The sequence below is a fragment of the Tamandua tetradactyla genome, chromosome 17 (genome assembly GCF_023851605.1).
Source record: "Tamandua tetradactyla isolate mTamTet1 chromosome 17, mTamTet1.pri, whole genome shotgun sequence".
Lineage (NCBI taxonomy): Eukaryota > Metazoa > Chordata > Mammalia > Pilosa > Myrmecophagidae > Tamandua > Tamandua tetradactyla.
Genome location: NC_135343.1, coordinates 15,583,901 through 15,604,207, shown reverse-complemented (window position 1 = coordinate 15,604,207; position 20,307 = coordinate 15,583,901). Strand labels below are relative to the sequence as shown.

General features: G+C 37.0%; 1 protein-coding gene across 1 annotated transcript in view; it reads left to right on the top strand.

Annotated features, from left to right (window-relative positions):
- The window catches only part of LRPPRC (leucine rich pentatricopeptide repeat containing), a 127,444-nt gene that overhangs the window by 68,032 nt on the left and 39,105 nt on the right, over positions 1–20,307 (top strand). Inside the window, exons 26-27 of the mRNA XM_077134115.1 lie at positions 19,066–19,134; positions 19,789–19,879. Coding sequence (XP_076990230.1) covers positions 19,066–19,134; positions 19,789–19,879 — 160 coding nt within the window. The remainder of the gene's footprint in view (positions 1–19,065; positions 19,135–19,788; positions 19,880–20,307) is intronic.

The following is a 20,307-nucleotide window of genomic DNA, read 5'->3' as shown; positions in this document are numbered from 1 at the left end:
ACCAATCAACATACAATATGAATTCTTTTTTTATCACATAGTTATATATTCATCATCATGATCATTTCTTAGAACATTTGCATCAGTTCAGAAAAAGAAATAAAAAGAAAACAGAAAAAAATTCATACATACCATACCCCTTACCCCTCCCTTTCATTGATCACTAGCATTTCAATCTAACTAAATTTATTTTAACATTTGTTCCCTCTATTTATTTATTTATTTATTTTTTCTATAAAAAAAGAAATCTTTAATTAGCAGCTATTTCATTTCATACTTATAAATTTTTAAGATGTTAATTTAACCCCACATTTCCTTTCAAAAATGACTAGAAACAACATAGTGAAATAATATGGGAATGTCCAACTTTAGGCTGGACTCATTACTCTGATTTCCACTCTTGGTAAAAATCTTTAAAATGTTTGATAAAATATTTAACATGTTTTTTTTTTAATTAATTAACGGAAAAAAAGAAATTAACCCAACATTTAGAAATCATACCATTCTACATATGCAATCAGTAATTCTTAACATCATCACATAGATGCATGATCATCGTTTCTTAGTATATTTGCATCGGTTTAGAAGAACTAGCAACACAACAGAAAAAGATATAGAATGTTAATATAGAGAAAAAAATAAAAGTAATAATAGTAAAAACAAAACAAAAAAAACAAAAACCTATAGCTCGGATGCAGCTTCATTCAGTGTTTTAACATGATTACTTTACAATTAGGTATTATTGTGCTGTCCATTTTTGAGTTTTTGTATCTAGCCCTGTTGCACAGTCTGTATCCCTTCAGCTTCAATTACCCATTGTCTTACCCTGTTTCTAACTCCTGCTGGACTCTGTTACCAATGACATATTCCAAGTTTATTCTCGAATGTCGGTTCACATCAGTGGGACCGTACAGTATTTGTTTTTTAGTTTTTGGCTAGACTCACTCAGCATAATGTTCTCTAGGTCCATCCATGTTATTACATGCTTCATAAGTTTATCCTGTCTTAAAGCTGCATAATATTCCATCGTATGTATATACCACAGTTTGTTTAGCCACTCGTCTGTTGATGGGCATTTTGGCTGTTTCCATCTCTTTGCAATTGTAAATAACGCTGCTATAAACATTGGTGTGCAAATGTCCGTTTGAGTTTTTGCCCTTAATTCCTTTGAGTAGATTCCCAGCAATGGTATTGCTGGGTCGTATGGCAATTCTATATTCAGCTTTTTGAGGAACCACCAAACTGCCTTCCACAGTGGTTGCACCATTTGACATTCCCACCAACAGTGGATAAGTGTGCCTCTTTCTCCGCATCCTCTCCAGCACTTGTCATTTTCTGTTTTGTTGATAATGGCCATTCTGGTGGGTGTGAGATGATATCTCATTGTGGTTTTGATTTGCATTTCTCTAATGGCCAGGGACATTGAGCATCTCTTCATGTGCCTTTTGGCCATTTGTATTTCCTCTTCTGATAGGTGTCTGTTCAAGTCTTTTTCCCATTTTGTAATTGGGTTGGCTGTCTTTTTGTTGTTGAGTTGAACAATCTCTTTATAAATTCTGGATACTAGACCTTTATCTGATATGTCATTTCCAAATATTGTCTCCCATTGTGTAGGCTGTCTTTCTACTTTCTTGATGAAGTTCTTTGATGCACAAAAGTGTTTAATTTTGAGGAGCTCCCATTTATTTATTTCCTTCTTCAGTGCTCTTGCTTTAGGTTTAAGGTCCATAAAACCGCCTCCAATTGTAAGATTCATAAGATATCTCCCTACATTTTCCTCTAACTGTTTTATGGTCTTAGACCTAATGTTTAGATCTTTGATCCATTTTGAGTTAACTTTTGTATAGGGTGTGAGATATGGGTCTTCTTTCATTCTTTTGCATATGGATATCCAGTTCTCTAGGCACCATTTATTGAAGAGACTGTTCTGTCCCAGGTGAGTTGGCTTGACTGCCTTATCAAAGATTAAATGTCCATAGATGAGAGGGTCTATATCTGAGCACTCTATTCGATTCCGTTGGTTGATATATCCATCTTTATGCCAATACCATGCTGTTTTGACCACTGTGGGTGGCTTCATAATATGCCTTAAAGTCAGGTAGTGCAAGACCTCCAGCTTCGTTTTTTTTCCTCAAGATGTTTTTAGCAATTCGGGGCACCCTGCCCTTCCAGATAAATTTGCTTATTGGTTTTTCTATTACTGAAAAATAAGTTGTTGGGATTTTGATTGGTATTGCATTGAATCTGTAAATCAATTTAGGTAGGATTGACATCTTAACTATATTTAGTCCTCCAATCCATGAACACGGTATGCCCTTCCATCTATTTAGGTCTTCTGTGATTTCTTTTAACAGTTTTTTGTAGTTTTCTTTATAAAGGTTTTTTGTCTCTTTAGTTAAATTTATTCGTAGGTATTTTATTCTTTTAGTTGCAGTTGTAAATGGGATTCGTTTCTTGATTTCCCCCTCAGCTTGTTCATTACTAGTGTATAGAAATGCTACAGATTTTTGAATGTTGATCTTGTAACCTGCTACTTTGCTGTACTCATTTATTAGCTCTAGTAGTTTTGTTGTGGATTTTTCCGGGTTTTCGATGTATAGTATCATATCGTCTGCAAGCAGTGATAGTTTTACTTCTTCCTTTCCAATTTTGATGCCTTCTATTTCTTTTTCTTGTCTAATTGCTCTGGCTAGAACCTCCAACACAATGTTGAATAATAGTGGTGATAGTGGACATCCTTGTCTTGTTCCTGATCTTAGGGGGAAAATTTTCAATTTTTCCCCATTGAGGATGATATTAGCTGTGGGTTTTTCATATATTCCCTCTGTCATTTTAAGGAAGTTCCCTTGTATTCCTATCTTTTGAAGTGTTTTCAACAGGAAAGATGTTGAATCTTGTCAAATGCCTTCTCTGCATCAATTGAGATGATCATGTGATTTTTCTGCTTTGATTTGTTGATATGGTGTATTACATTAATTGATTTTCTTATGTTGAACCATCCTTGCATACCTGGCATGAATCCTGTTTGGTCATGATGTATAATTCTTTTAATGTGTTGTTGGATACGATTTGCTAGAATTTTATTGAGGATTTTTGCATCTGTATTCATTAGAGAGATTGGTCTGTAGTTTTCTTTTTTTGTAATATCTTTGCCTGGTTTTGGTATGAGGGTGATGTTGGCCTCATAGAATGAATTAGGTAGTTTCCCCTCCACTTCGATTATTTTGAAGAGTTTGAGGAGAGTTGGTACTAATTCTTTCTGGAATGTTTGATAGAATTCACATGTGAAGCCGTCTGGTCCTGGACTTTTCTTTTTAGGAAGCTTTTGAATGACTAATTCAATTTCTTTACTTGCGATTGATTTGTTGAGGTCATCTATGTCTTCTTGAGTCAAAGTTGGTTGTTCATGTCTTTCCAGGAACCCGTCCATTTCATCTAAATTGTTGTATTTATTAGCGTAAAGTTGTTCATAGTATCCTGTTATTACCTCCTTTATTTCTGTGAGGTCAGTAGTTATGTCTCCTCTTCCATTTCTGATCTTATTTATTTGCATCCTCTCTCTTCTTCTTTTTGTCAATCTTGCTAAGGGCCCATCAATCTTATTGATTTTCTCATAGAACCAACTTCTGGTCTTACTGATTTTCTCTATTTTTTTCATGTTTTCAATTTCATTTATTTGTGCTCTAATCTTTGTTATTTCTTTCCTTTTGCTTGCTTTGGGATCAGTTTGCTGTTCTTTCTCCAGTTCTTCCAAGGGGACAGTTAATTCCTGCATTTTTGCCTTTTCTTCTTTTCTGATATAGACATTTAGGGCAATAAATTTCCCTCTTAGCACTGCCTTTGCTGCGTCCCATAAGTTTTGATATGTTGTTTTTTCATTTTCATTCGCCTCGAGGTATTTGCTAATTTCTCTTGCAATTTCTTCTTTGACCCACTTGTTGTTTAAGAGTGTGTTGTTGAGCCTCCACATATTTGTGAATTTTCTGGCACTCCGCCTGTTATTGATTTCCAACTTCATTCCTTTATGATCTGAGAAAGTGTTGTGTATGATTTCAATCTTTTTAAATTTGTTAAGACTTGCTTTGTGACCCAGCATATGGTCTATCTTTGAGAATGATTCATGAGCACTTGAGAAAAAGGTGTATCCTGCTGTTGAGGGATGTAATGTCCTATAAATGTCTGTTAAGTCTAGCTCATTTATAGTAATATTTAGATTCTCTATTTCTTTATTGATCCTCTGTCTAGATGTTCTGTCCATTGATGAGAGTGGGGAATTGAAGTCTCCAACTATTATGGTATATGAGTCTATTTCCCTTTTCAGTGTTTGCAGTGTATTCCTCACATATTTTGGGGCATTCTGGTTCGGTGCGTAAATATTTATGATTGTTATGTCTTCTTGTTTAATTGTTCGTTTTATTAGTATATAGTGTCCTTCTTTGTCTCTTTTAACTGTTTTACATTTGAAGTCTAACTTGTTGGATATTAGTATAGCCACTCCTGCTCTTTTCTGGTTGTTATTTGCATGAAATATCTTTTCCCAGCCTTTCACTTTCAACCTATGTTTATCTTTGGGTCTAAGATGTGTTTCCTGTAGACAGCATATAGAAGGATCCTGTTTTTTAATCCATTCTGCCAGTCTATGTCTTTTGATTGGGGAATTCAGTCCATTAACATTTAGTGTTATTACTGTTTGGATAATATTTTCCTCTATCATTTTGCCTTTTGTATTATATATATCATATCTGACTTTCCTTCTTTCTACACTCTTCTCCATACCTCTCTTTTCTGTCTTTTCATATCTGACTCTAGTGCTCCCTTTAGTGTTTCTTGCAGAGCTGGTCTCTTGGTCACAAATTCTCTCAGTGACTTTTTGTCTGAGAATGTTTTAATTTCTCCCTCATTTTTGAAGGACAATTTTGCTGGATATAGGAGTCTTGGTTGGCAGTTTTTCTCTTTTAGTAATTTAAATATATCATCCCAGTGTCTTCTAGCTTCCATGGTTTCTGCTGAGAAATCTACGCATAGTCTTATTGGGTTTCTCTTGTATGTGATGGATTCTTTTTCGCTTGCTGCTTTCAAGATCCTCTCTTTCTCTTTGACCTCTGACATTGTAACTAGTAAGTGTCTTGGAGAACGCCTATTTGGTTCTAATCTCTTTGGGGTGTGCTGCACTTCTTGGATCTGTAATTTTAGGTCTTTCATAAGAGTTGGGAAATTTTCAGTGATAATTTCTTCCATTAGTTTTTCTCCTCCTTTTCCGTTCTCTTCTCCTTCTGGGACAACCCACAACATGTATATTTGTGCGGTTCGTATTGTCCTTGAGTTCCCTGATACCCTGTTGAAATTTTTCCATTCTTTTCCCGATAGTTTCTGTTTCTTTTTGGAATTCAGATGTTCCGTCCTCCAGTTCACTAATTGTAGCTTCTGTCTCTTTAGATCTACCATTGTAGGTATCCATTGTTTTTTCCATTTTTTCTTCTTTGTCCTTCACTCCCATAAGTTCTGTGATTTGCTTTTTCAGATTTTCTATTTCTTCTTTTTGTTCAGCCCATGTCTTCTTCATGTCCTCCCTCAATTTATCGATTTCATTTTTGAAGAGGTTTTCCATTTCTGTTCGTATATTCAGCATTAGTTGTCTCACCTCCTGTATCTCATTTGAACTATTGGTTTGTTCCTTTGACTGGGCCATATTCTCAATCTGCTGAGCATGGACCATTATCTTCTGCTGGCGTCTGGGCATTTAGTCAGATTTCCCTGGGTGTCGGACCCAACAAGGTTGTAAGATTTTTCTGTGAAATCTCTGGGTTCTGTTTTTCTTATCCTGCCCAGTAGGTGGCGCTTGTGGCACACGTTTGTCTCACGTGTTTGGAAGGGATCCCCCCGGTCACCGTTCTCCGCGGCCTGGGGATTTCCGATCCAATTCTCTCAGTTGGTCCCGGGGGCCGCGCGTGTTGGGGGCGTCAGCCGCCGCGGCTTGAGGGTACCCTGCGGCTCCTTTATTAATTCCCCTATTGGTGTTTGGTTGGACCCAGTACCTGCCACTGTCGGAAATTCCCTCCTCTCCCTGGAGGGGTGTCGGTTGTCGGTCGCCAGCCGCAGCGGCCCGGGGAATTCGCCACCGGACCAGGAAGCCACCCGTGGGGGAGGGGCGGCGGTTGCCGACCCCCGTGGCTTGGGTAGCCCTCTGATCCGAGACTCATAGCCGGTCCAGGAAGCTGACCGCAAAAGAGGGGCGCCAGCCGCCGTGGCTTGGGAAACTTGCCTCTCTGAGACTCTCAGCCAGCCCGGGAAGGAGAGAGGGAGGTGCTCCAGCCGCCAACTGCCGCTGCTTGGGGAATCGCGCACCGCTCAGGGATCTCACCGCAGCAGAGTCTCGCAGTCAGTCTAGCCAGTCCAGACTGGGGTACACTGTGTGTCCATTCCCTCCTGTGGCCCCGGGAGCTGTTCTGCACTGTTTTTGTTCACCTAGTAGTTGCTCTGGAGGAGGAACTTCATGTCGGGACATCCTAGTTTAGACGGTGGCGGCGTGGCCCCTCCCGGGCTCCGGCTGCAGTTTCCCCCGCGGGGTCCCGGCGCTGCCCGCGCCGGCTGACCGACTCCCACTCGACTCCCGGGCTCGGCCGCGGGGGCGGGGTGGGCTGGGAGCGCCCCCGCGGCGGCGGCGGGGAGGCGGCGCGGCGCGGGGCGGGAATGGGCCCCCCTGTTTATTTTTATTCCATGTTTTACTTGTCTGTTGGTAAGGCAGATAAAAGGAGCATCAGACACAAGGTTTTCTTTTCACAATCACAGTCACATTGTGAAAACTATATCATTATACGATCATTTTAAAAAACAGGGGTACTGGAACACAGCTCTACATTTTCAGGCAGTTCTCTCCAGCCTCTCCATTATGTCTGGACTAACAAGGTGATATCTATTTAATGCGTAAGAATAACCTCCAGGATAACCTCTCGACTCTGTTTGGAATCTCTCAGCCACTGACACTTTATTTTGTCTCATTTCTCTCTTCCCGTTTTAGGTTGAGAAGCTTTTCTAAGTCCTTTGGTGCTCAGTCCCAGCTCGTTTTAGAATTTCTGTCCCACGTTGCCAGGAAGTTCCACACCCCTGGGAGTCATGCCCCACAAAGACAGGGGGGAGGGTGGTGAGTTTGCTTGTTGTGTCGGCTGGAAAGATAGAGGCTACATCTGAGCAATGAAAGAGGTGCCCTTGTGGGTGACTCTTAGGCCTAATTTTAAGTAGGCTTAGCCTATCTTTTGCCGGATTAAGTTTCATATGAAAAAAACCCCAAGATTGGAGGCTTGACCTGTTGCTTTGGCTGTCCCCATTGCCTGTGAGAATATCTAGAATTCTCCACTTGGGGAAGTTGAATTTTCCCCCATTCTCACCATTCCCCCTAGGGGACTCTGAAAATGCTTCCTTATTCACTGTTCAAATTGCTCTGGAATTTATCTGGGCGTCACTCTGGACAAACCTACAAAATCTCATGCCCTATGCAAGGTTCCAAGTATTATGGTATTACATTAAGCTGTCCACATAAATTATATTAGGAAATGCACTAGGCAAAATATAAATGTTGTACCAAATAAACATTTTTTGCTTGTCACACATATACGTTCAAATTTTAAAATATTAATTAGCATCTATTTTCAATACCCTGCATTATTGACATTCCTTTGTTCTTCCTCATGCAGAAACATTTTTAAATTTGCACATTTAGTCACTATCATTGTAAACTCTAGGCATTCCTAGATTATACCATCTCAGTCTTTATTGTCAAATTTTCCTTCTGATTTCATTTGTGCCCCTAGGCCACCTCCCTCTATCATTCTTACATTTAGCTTCATTCAGTGTTCTAACATTATTGTATTACAGTTTGGTAGTATTGTACTGTCCATTTCTGAGATTTTACATTCAATCCTGTTGCACAGTCTGTCTCCCTTCAGCTCCAATTACCCAATATCTACTGTATTTCTATCTCCTGATGATCTCTGTTACCAACTGAAATTCTCCAAGTTCATTTGCTAATGTCAGTTCATATCAGTGAGACCATACAGTATTTGTCATTTTCTTTATGGCTAATCTCACTTAGCATAATGTTAAGGTCTATCCATGTGTTACATGTTTTGTGACTTTATTTTGTCTTACAGCTGCATAATATTCCATCGTATGCATATACCACAGCTTGCTTAGCCACTCTTCTGTTGATGGACATTTTGGCTGTTTCCATCTCTTGGCAATTATAAATAATGCTGCTATTAAAATTGGTGTGCAAATGTCCGTTTGTGTTCTTGACCTCATGTCCTCTTGAGTAGATACCTAGCAATGGTATTGCTGGATCATATGGCTGCTCTACATTTAGCTTCCTGAGGAACCACCACACTGTATTCCACAGCGGTTGTACCATTTGACATTCCCACCAATAGTGGATAAGTGTGCCTCTTTCTCCACATCCTTTCCAGCACTTGTCATTTTCTGTTTTTTTGATAATGGCCATTCTGGTGGGTGTGAGATGATATCTCATTGTGGTTTTGATTTGCATATCTCTAATAGCCAGGGAAGTTGAGCATCTCTTCATGTGCCTTTTGGCCATTTGTGTTTCCTCTTCTGAGAAGTGTCTTTTCAAGTCTTTTGCCCATTTTGTTATTGGGTTGGCTGTCTTTTTGTTGTTGAGTTGAACAATCTCTTTATAAATTCTGGATACTAGACTTTTATCTGCTATGTCATTTCCAAATATCATTTACCATTGCGTAGGCTGTCTTTTTACTTTATTGACAAAGTTCTTTAACGTGCAAAAGTGTTTGATTTTGAGGAGTTCCCATTTCTTTCTTCAGTACTCGTGCTTTGGGTGTAAGGTCTAGGAAACCGCCTCCTTTTATAAGATTTGTAAGATATTTCCCTACATTTTCTTCTAAAAGTATTAATGTCTTAGATCTAATATTTAGGTCTTTAATCCATTTTGAATTAATTTTTGTATAGGGTGTGAGATAGGGTTCATTCTTTTGCATATGGATGTACAATTCTCTAGGCACCATTTATTGAAGAGACTGTTCTGTCCCAGGTGAGTTGGCTTGACTACCTTATCAAACATCAGTTGTCCATAGATGAGAGAGGGTCTGTATCTGAACACTCTGTTTGATTCCATTGGTCAGTATATCTATCTTTATGCCAGTACCATGCTGTTTTGACCACTGCAGTTTTGTAATATGCCTGAAAGTCAGGTAGCCTGAGACCTCCGACTTCATTTTTCTTTCTCAGGATGCATATATCTGCCCTTCCAGATAAATTTGGTTATTGGTTTTTTTATTTCTGAAAAGTAAGTTTTTGGGATTTTAATTGGTATTGTATTGAATCTGTAAATCAATTTAAGTAGAATTGTCATCTTAACTATATTTTGTCTTCCAATCCCCATGAACACGGTGTGCCCTTCCATTTATTTAGGTCTTCTGTGATTTCCTTTTAATAATTTCTTATAGTTTTCTTTGTATAGGTCTTTCATCTCTTTAGTTAAATTTATTCCTAAATATTTTATTCTTTTGGTTCCAATTGTAAATGGAATTTTTTTCATGATCTCCCCCTCACATTGTTCATTACTAGTGTATAGAAACACTACCAATTTTTGAGTGTTGATCTTGCAACCTGCCACTTTGCTGTACTCATTTATTAGCACTAGGAGTTACGCTGTGAATTTTGCGGGGTTTTCGACATATAGTATCATATCATCTGCAAACAGTGAGAGTTTTACTTCTTCCTTTCCAATTTTGATGCCTTGTATTTCTTTTTCTTGTCTAATTGCTCTGGCTGGAACTTCCTACACAATGTTGAATGACAATGGTGATAGTGGACATCCTTGTCTTGTTCCTGATCTTAGGGGGAAAGTTTTCAGTTTTTCCCCATTGAAGATGATGTTAGCAGTGGGTTTTTCGTATATTCCCTTTATCATTTTAAGGAAGTTCCCTTCTAATGTATCCTTTGAAGTGCTTTCAACAGCAAAAAATGTTGAATTTTGTCAAATGCCTTTTCTGCATCAATCGAGATGATGCTTTGATTTGTTGATATGGTGTATTATATTAATTGATTTTCTTATGTTGAACCATCCTTGCATACCTGGGATGAATCCTACTTGGTCATGGTGTATAGTTCTTTTAAGATGCTTCCAGATTCGATTTGTAAGAATTTTTTTGTAAATTTTTGCATCTACATTCATAAGAGAGATTGGTCTCTAGTTTTCTTTTTTTGTAATATCTTTGTCTGGCTTTGGTAGGAGGGTGATGCTGACTTTGTAGAATGAATTAGGTAGCTTTCCCTTCTCTTCGATTTTTTTGACAAGTTTGAGCAGGATTCATACTAATTCTTAATTGAATGTTTTGTAGAATTCATATGTGAAGCCATCTGGTCCTGGACTTTTCTTTTTGGGGAGCTTCTTAATGACTGATTCAATTTCTTCACTTGTGATTCGTTTGTTGAGGTCTTCTGTTTCTTCTTGAGTCAATGTTGGTTGTTCATGCCTTTCTAGGAAGTTGTCATTTCATCTATATTGTGAAGTTTATTAGCATAAAGTTGTTCATAATTCCCTCTTGTTGCTTCCTTTATTTCTGTGGGGTCAGTGATTATGTCTCCTCTTCCATTTCTGATTTTATTTGTTTGCATCCTTTCTCTTCTTTTTGTCAATCTTGCTAAGGGTCCCTCAATCTTATTGATTTTCTTGATTGTTTTCATGTTCTCAATTTCATTTATTTCTGAACTTATCTTCATTATTTCTTTCCTTTTGCTTGTTTTGGGGTTAGTTTGCTGTTCTTTCTCTAGTTTTTCCAGGTGGACAGTTTAAAATTTTTTTTCTCTTTCTTCTTTTTTGATACAGGCATTTAGGGCAACAAATTTCCCTCTTAGCACTGCCTTTGCTGCATCCCGTAAATTTTGGTATGTTGAGTTTTCATTTTCATTTGCCTCGAGATATTTGATGATTTCTCTTATAATTTCTTCCTTGACCTACTGGTTGTTTAAAAGTGTGTTGTTAAACCTCCATATATTTGTGAATTTTCTGGCACTCTGCCTATTGATTTCCAAATTCATTCCTTTATGATCTGAGAAAGTGTTTTGTATGATTTCAATGTTTTTAAATTTATTGAGACTTGCTTTGTGACTCAGCATATGGTCTATCCTTGAGAATGATCCATGAGCACTTGAGACAAAGGTATAGCATGCTGTTGTGGGGTGTAATGTTCTATAAATGTCTGTTAAGTCTAGGCCATTAATTGCATTATTAAAATTCTCTGTTTCTTTATTGAACCTCCCTCTAGATGTTCTGTCCATTGATGAGAGTGGGGAATTGAAGTCTCTAACTATTATGGTAGATGTGTTTATTTCTCTTCTCAGTTTTTTCAGTTTTGCCTCATGTATTTGGAGCATTTTGGCTTGGTGCATAAATATGTATGATTGTTATGTCTTGTTGAATTGTTCCTTTTATTAATACATAGTGTCCTTTTTTGTCTCTTTTAACTGTTTTACATTTGAAGTCTACTTTGTTGGATATTAGTATAGCTACTCGTGCTCTTTTCTGATTGTTATCTGCATGGAATATCTTTTCCCAATGTTTCATTTTCTACCTATGTTTATCCTTGGGTCTAAAATATGTTTCCTGTAGATAGCATATAGATGGGTCCTGTTTTTTAATCCATTCTGCCAGTCTGTGTCTTTTAATTGGAGAGTTTAATCCATTAATATTTAATGTTATTATTGTATGGGCAGTTCTTTCTTCTACCATTTTGCCTTTTGGATTTTGTATGTCATATCTAATTTTCCTTCTTTTTATGTTTCCTGTTAGTCTTCATTTCTACTCCCCTCTCCACATCTCTCCTGTCTTTTCATATCTGTCTCTAGTGCTCCCTTTAGTATTTCTTGCAGATCCGTTCTCTTGGTCACAAGTTCTCCCAGTGATTTTTTTGTCTGAAAATGTTTTAATTTCCACCTCATTTTTGAAGGACAATTTTGCTGAATATAGAATTCTTGGTTGGAATTTTTTCTCTTTTAGTAATTTAAGTATATCTTTTAGTAATTTAAATATATCATCTCACTGTCTTCTCACTTCCATGGTTTCTGCTGAGAAATCTACACATAGTCTTATTGGGCTTCCCTTGTATGTGATGGTTTGCTTTTCTCTTGCTGCTTTCAAGATTCTCTCTTTCTCTTTGAATTCTGACATTCTGATTAGTTAAGTGTCTTAGAGTACGTCTATTTGAATCAGTTCTGTTTGGGGTACGCTGCACTTCTTGGATCTGTAATTTTAAGTCTCTCACAAGAGCTGGGAAATTTTCAGTGACAATTTCCTCCATTAGTTTTTCTCCTCCTTTTCCCTTCTCTTCTCCTTCTGAGACACCCAGAACACGTATATTCATGCGCTTCATGTTGTCATTCAGTTCCCTGAGTCCCTGCTCATATTTTTCCATTCTTTTCCTTATATTTTCTTTTGCTTATTAGATTTCATATGTCCACCCTCCAGTGCACTAATCCTATCTTCTGCCTCTTGAAATTTGACATTGTAGGTTTCCATTGTTTTTTCATCTCTTCTACTGTCACTTTCATTCCCATAAGTTCTGTGATTTGTTTTTTTCAGACTTTTGATTTCTTTTTGTTCATTCCTTGCCTTCTTTATATCCTCCCTCAATTCACTGGTTTGATTTTTGATGAGGTTTTCCACATCTGTTCAAACGTTCTGAATTGTTTCAACGTCTGTATCTCATTTGAATTGTTAGTTTGTTCCTTTGACTGCGCCGTATCTTCAATTTTCCTAGTATGATTCATTATTTTTTGCTGGCGTCTATGTATTCAGTTACCTTAAATAGTTTATTTTGGAGATTGTTTTCACTTTTTTTACTTAGGATTTTCTTGCTGGATGACTTTGTTGTCTGTCTGTTCTTTGACATTCAGTTCAGCTTATTCTGGACCTCTAGCTTAGGTTTTCTTTAACAGATCAGAATTTTTCAATTCTTGTTTTCTTGTTTCTTGCCTTGCCTGTATGGTGCCTTTTCTCCCCCTCTTAGGAGGGTCTCCTTAGGTACTATAGAACCCAGCCAGATTTTCCCAGACCAAACTGGCCTCCTGTCAGGAGGAGTTTTTCCTACTCTACCCAGTATTTGGCGCTTGTCTGCTTACAGGTCCCACCAGCATAAATTGATGCCATACCTTTAATGTCAGCACACTCTCCTTGCTGGGGGCTTGGTGGAGACAAGAGGGGAGGTTCTAGTCTGGTTTTAATCACTTCACTTTTCCAGACTCTGGGGTCTGAACTCCTTAAGGGACGGATTCCACCTGAGCTGGGCCCTACCTCTCTCCTGAGGAAGGCACAGGCTCCAGATAAACATTCAAACAAGCTTAATTCTGCCTAATCCTGGGGCAGTGCAGCCCGAGAAGCCTTGCAGCTGTATCCAAAGAGCAGTCAAGCCATAGAAACACAGCCACCAAAACGAAAGAGAAAAATGTTTTTCAGAGCAGGGCCCCTGTCCTCGGGTTCATCAATCAAGATCTTAAGTTGGTGCATTGCTCTGTGTATCTCAGGTCCTGTGTGCCCCCTCCTTTCCTTCAGGACCCAGATGTTTTCAAATCCAAAAAAACCTGGTTTTTTTCTTTATCTGTCAGCTCTGCCCCCTCTGTACCAGAGCAAAAACCAGTGACCTCTGCTTTTCCTTGAGGTTCAGCTGAGGTGGGGGCCTATTTTTAGTAGTCGCTATGCTGCTGTCTTGGCCCCTTCGTAGTCAGATATCTTTTAAGGTACTTCAGTCACCTCCCTAAAAGTGAGTATTACAGATCATTTAAATAAGATAACAAACATTTTTGGCTAATTCATTCTGTTTCAAGACTAGACATTAGATCCAGGGAGAGACAATACATGCAGATATGAAAAATTAAATAGTGGTATGAAAGATTAAATAACCATATTAAAGGTGTCTAATACAGAAATATAGTATTTAATTTTAGCCTTAGCCCCCTGGGTAGTTTAGTAATCGCTTAACTGAGTGCCTGGCATGTGCTGGGCATTGCTGGGTTTTCAGAGTACTAACATATAGATAAGTACGATTTTGCATTGAACTTTGCATTTCTTATTCTAACTTCTCCTGAGGTTCAAATCTAGATTATCAGCTAAACAATATAAGCAGTATCAGTAACGCTTTTATACTTCAGATGGTTTTCATGTACATCTTCGTAGGGACCTCACAAAACTCCAAGAAGAAATTAAGGCAGAGAAACTGACGTTCAGAGAATGAGTTATGCAACTTTTGGAATTTGAAGTCAGATCCCTCATTTTACATTTTCTGTTGATTTCCCTATACCATCCCTATGTCTATGATCTCCAGACCCTGCAATATCTGAACTATTAAAAGCACTTATCCTTTCTTCAAAATTATTCTTTCTTGACTTTTTGGGGGGCTACTGTTTAATCAGTCATCAAAGTTTAAATCTCTATATCACATATAACTCTCTTCATATCTGCTGCTTCCTTTCCATCCTTATCCATTCACCGCACTATAACCAGATAAACTTGCTAGGTCCTCACTGGGGAAGCCCCCCGCCTCCCTTTTTTAATGGCTTTTGGTTTAAGACCAAAAGTTTGGATTATAGTGATCATTTGATCTTTGCTACTTTTCTCTTTGTCTTTACTAGATCAAATTCTGGGCTTTATCCCCATTTGCCTTCCTTAATAAGCAGGATGGATCTTTTATGTATACAGAGTAGATTTGGAATAAGTTTTTTGCATGTGTGAGCAGTTTATTCTGACATTCCAAATTCCAAGAGGTATCAGTTCTCATACAAGTTCATACCCCTCTCCCATGAACTAGTTTACTTAGTGCCTCCTATAATACCTGGTTAAGTGGGCCATGTTTAGTTCATGATTGTTAGACAGACTTGATCAGCCACATCTTCCTCATTATTAGTCATGGTCTTTGAGTCTGCCTCTGAAGATCTTAAAGAAAAGGACAAATGTTGAAAGGTTTAAGTGCCCTAATACCCATTTTCTTCCCTTGCTATCTTAGTTGTGGGGCTGAATAATTGTTTTTTTTTGTTGTCGTTGGCTTGCTTATTTGTTCTCTTTTCCCCTCATGCACTGATGCTCACTAGAGGACGTGAGGCTAGGGTGATTTGTTTTGTTTTGTTTTTTGGTGATTTTTCATTTCCAGAAGTACTGGCAAGAAAAAACAGATGAAAATTTCTATTCTTTCTGTTAAACTCAAAGTGATCTTCTTGAGATAGTTTGAAATACGGGAAAATCCATTCCTTTTTGCTTTATAAGACTATTTGATATATATTTTTTATTAGTATATATAGAAGCTTATTATGACACCACCAAATTTACACCAGAGATATATTCTGGAATTAAAATAATGAAAATGACTTCTGATTTCGAATTGTCTTTTTTTTTTTCCTACACAAGTGACCTAGTACTGAATTGCTACTGTAGAAAATGTGTTTTGAAGCATAATAACTCAGGTTAAAACAAACATGACTATTATAATGCAATTTAGTACTGTATAATAACAAAGATAATTGTTATAATAATTCTTTTATATTCTGACCAGTAAATAGATTGTATGTAGCAAAAGTAGAAATACTTATGTGATAAGATCACTTATTTTAATTGTGCGCTTATTGACTAGTTTTTGATAAATTTTACTTACATCCTGGTTAGAATTCTTTTCTTCTCCATATTTTTATTGCATGTTCTATTTCTGCTTTTAGCTTGCAGTGTTTAAAATTCAATAAGATGTTAAGAGATAAGCCAGAAATGTAGACTATTGCAGAAGCCTAAGAGATTTAGTTAATCTGACCTAGATGTTCTTTTGATGATTGAGATTCATTTGGAAAACACTTCTCAATTTCAAAATGAAACATAGAAATATCTACTGTATAAGTCAGCTGTCCTGCCAGCAACAGGCAGATTAATCAGCCGCAAACAGGAAGAGTGTGACGTAAAAGTTGTGCTGTTAGTTCATTGCCTTAGGTATTGAAAGTTGTAAGTGAATGTAGCCCTTGCATTTTGCCATGTTCTAAAGAAAATGATCTATTTTTTCAAGTTTTTTTGTATACATTGATGTTAGTTTCATTTTGAATGTAATGCATGTAAAACAAAACAGATTAGTCTAAGAAAATCTTTGAGTACAGATTGTGTTCAAATGCATAATAGTGGCATTTGAGAATATATTTGAACAATTAATGTATTCTACGTTTATTTTTGTATCCCAAACTATGGAGTCTTTTTTTTTTTTAACGTTTTTTACTGTGATACGTAACTTAATACAAAAAGCAATAAATTTCAAAGTATATCAGAACAAGTAGTTATAGAACAGATTTCAGAGTTTGGTTTGGGTTGCAGATCCACAATTTTAGGTTTTCCCTTCTGGCTGCTCCAAGACACTGGCAACTAAAAGAAAAACCTGAGGCCTAGATTGTAAACTCTTAAAGCAGTCACATTTAGTCCAAAGTGGTAATTGTTATTTCTGGATTTTGAAGGACTGTTTTATATATGTATAACCTGGTATTTAGAGATAAGAATGAAGCCAATAAGGTTGGGATTAAGGTAATTAAGAATACAGGGTTAAGAAAGACATTGCCTGTACTTTAGAACTTCACCTTCTCTTTGAGACCAAAGAAAGAAAGTTTTGTTATGTCCGGAACCTAAATTTTCTGTAGCACATAATCTAACTCAAACCTATCTGGGTACATGATTTAAAGAGTCCACACACAGGGAGCCCAGAATAAGAATGAGAGCCTTTCATCTCGTATAGCTTAATTTAATGCCTGGATATATCCCAGAGTATATTAAACAGATAATCAAAAAGTATTCTCAAAGTCCCTTGAGGGATGGGAGAAAAATTATGAAACTGTTAAGGTTTACCACCAGAGAAACACCTGATACTGTGTCAAACATTAGGGACCCCCAAATCAATAGGCCAAGCCCTTGATCTTGAAGCTTGCTCTTTGAAGCTTATGTATTTAACAGAGAAGCTTAGCCTACCTGTAGATATGCACTAGAGTTACCTCTGGAGGACCTCTTTTGTTGCTCAGATGTGGCCTCTCTCTCTAAGCCCAATTCTGCAAGTGAAACCATTGCCCTCCCCCCAAAATGGGACACAACATCCGGTGATGAAAGTCTCCCTGGTGGCATGGGAGATGCCCTCCAGGAATGAATCTTGCCCTGGCACCTAGGGATCAACAAGGCCATCCTGACCGAAAGAAGTGCAACAAATAAGGTATCAGGTGGCTGAGAGAGTTCAAATAGAGTTAAGAGGCTACAGTAGGAGGTCATTCTTATGCATGCTTCAGTTAGAAATCGCAACCTATCATAACTTGCCAAACCCCAACTAAAACCATTCCTGCCAATCCTAAAGAATACCTAGGGCATTATATAAGATTGTACAGAAGTTCCATACACTAAAGTAACTTTCCAAAACCTGCAAACTCCGGATGGGTCTCTGGACCAGATAAGTCCTGAAATGCAGAGGGGCCAGCCCTTCCAGAACATCAGCTAGTTCCATATTATCAACAGTCCCTTCCAACATGAAAAATTTAGAGTGGGCATAGTCCAAATATCCCCAAAGAGTGGGAGAAAGATCAAAGGTGATGGTGGAGTTTAACGAATGAACATGAATGCTGAATCAGTATACTGATATTTCTTTTAACCTCCCAGTACCTTAGAGCAGCTAGAAATAAAAACTTAGAATTGTGGAATTGTAATCCATATCAAACTCTGAAATTTGTCTTGCAACTAATTGTTGTGATGTACTTAGGAATGTATTACTTTTATGTATATATGTTATTTAAGGTAAAGGAGGAGTATAACGGAGAAGATAGGATTTAACAAATGAATATGACTGCTGAATCATTATATTGATACTTCTGTTGGTCTCCAGTGTCTTGGAGCAGCTAAAAGAAAAGACGAACAATCTTGAAACTGTAACCCATACCAAAGATTAAAATCTGTTCCATAACTTCTTGTTAAAATGTATTTGGAAATTCATTGCTTTTTTTGTATGTATGGTATATTTTACAATAAAAACAATGTTAAAAAGTAGTAGTAGTGGTAATAATAATAATAATAATAATAATGAGGGCCTGTATATAAAAGATCAGATTCAAGGGATGCCTGGTTTCATCTACAGAGCTGATTGGAGAGCTTGGTAAATGTACCTCCTTTAGACTTGAAGCAGTCAGGGGTAATGAATATGCATTTTTCTTATCATAATGCTGTGATTGAAATGTAGTTTTTAATGATTTATTTAACCTCTTATAGATGATGTGAATACTATATTTAGAGTGACATGTCCTTGGAATTATGTTGACATGATTTGTCTTTTATTCCAATATCTTAAAAATTATAAAATAATCACTTTGAAACCAGAATTATTGACTGAACCTTAGTAATTCCTAGTTGGGGATATAACATACATCTCATTTGTCGAAATAAACTAAGACTATGTAGTAATTTTAAGTACTTAGCTTGTTTTTCTCTTTAGATATTTACTTTTAGGTACTAGGTAAGCGTTTATAGTAATTATTAGTGTACTTTGATTACTGTAAATTTTACAAAGCATGTTTCTTTTAAAAATCCACTGGTTTATTATTTTGACATTCAACGTGTTAATAATTCTGTGTAATATATTTTCAAGATTTGCCTCCTGAATTTGTTGGAATCTCTAAAGTGTGCATGTAGAGGAAGAGTGCATGTGTTTAATTTTACATATTCTCGATTTTGTTCATTTCAATGACTTATTTTCAAACTGAGGAAAGCTTAACCATTTTTTAAATTAAGGATTATGGAATGATCATTGACCTGCAAAGGAACATTTTGAAATAAACTGAATCTTCTTCTAGATACAGGTTAAATATAGGTTGCATTTTCTACTCTGTTATAATCCTAATTAAAGGTCTTTGCTAACTGTGGGATTAAGTTATAGGTTTCTTTTTTGGGAAGGAGGCAATGAATTTATTAGAAGGAAAACTATGTACCTTTGAGGAAAAATTAATATTTAGTTGAAAGCCTTACCTTGTATGCTAAATGATTATTGTATTTTACAGACTCCTGGCATTAGAGCTCGCCCTGCAAGACTTCAGTGGTTTTGTGATAGATGTATTTCAAGTAACCAGGTTTGTGTTGAATTTCTGATGTCTTAACTGTCTAAAACTGAGTAGAAAGCAGATGTCCAATATAAGTATATTTAGGGGTATATATAGCATTATGGGAAAAGTGTTATCTCAGTTGCTTTCCAAGTAAATAGTAGTTTAGTTCTTGTTCCTGAAGTACAGTAGAACCTCTAAAAATTTTAACTTGTACCTTAAAGATGTGTTTTTCTAGTTGTTGGTTTAGACAGGGTAATCTTGTTTCCTTGGCAGTGTAAACCTGCATTAGTCCCTCGTGACTGGAAGCATTGCTTGATAGAGTGTATTGGAATTTCTTCTTAACTTCTCCTTCATTTCACATCCTGCCAAGTAAAAGCCATGGGGAAGAAGAGCATAGTATTTTCATTTACTCACTGACTTCTCCCCACCCTATCCTCCACCCCAAATGCCTTTATATTCTCCAAAATGTACCTTTATGGATACTGTTCATGTTGGACAGTATTGGATAGCTGTTCATATTGTATTCTTGATTCCAAGGGGTCCTTCAGCCCCTTCACATTTGAAGTAAAGCTCATTTGCTGCTTGGGTGTTGCTGGTTTGGGGGATTATTCAGCTGAGATGTATCAACTATGAAATATATTTTTACATAATTTAGAGCTATCTGTTAATCTTATTTTTAAGGTTGAAGTCCTGGAAAAATTAGTGGAGCTGACACAGAAACTATTTGAATGTGACAGAGACAAAATGTACTACAATCTGCTAAGACTATATAGTAAGTTATAAGACTATTCCTCATGCTTCCATTTTGGGACATTTATTTAGTCGTTGAAGGCAGTGGCGGGAAAGGAGTATCAGCCTTTGAGGAAGCTCCAGGTTTTCAAATGTTGAGTCTTAAACAGAGGCTTAATGAGAGACCAGATTGAATTTTTTCATAAAATGTTATTTTGTGTCACTAGACATTTGTACAATCTTCAGAACTTTTGACATTTTTTTTGCTTATTCTTTTTTTTTTTAATTAAAGGAAAAAAGAAATTAACACAACATTTAGAAATCATTCCATTCTACATATGCAATCAGTAATTCTTAACATCATCACATAGATGCATGATCATCATTTCTTAGTACATTTGCATCGATTTAGGAAAAGAACTAGCAAAACAACAGAAAAAGATATAGAATGTTAATATAGAGAAAAAAATA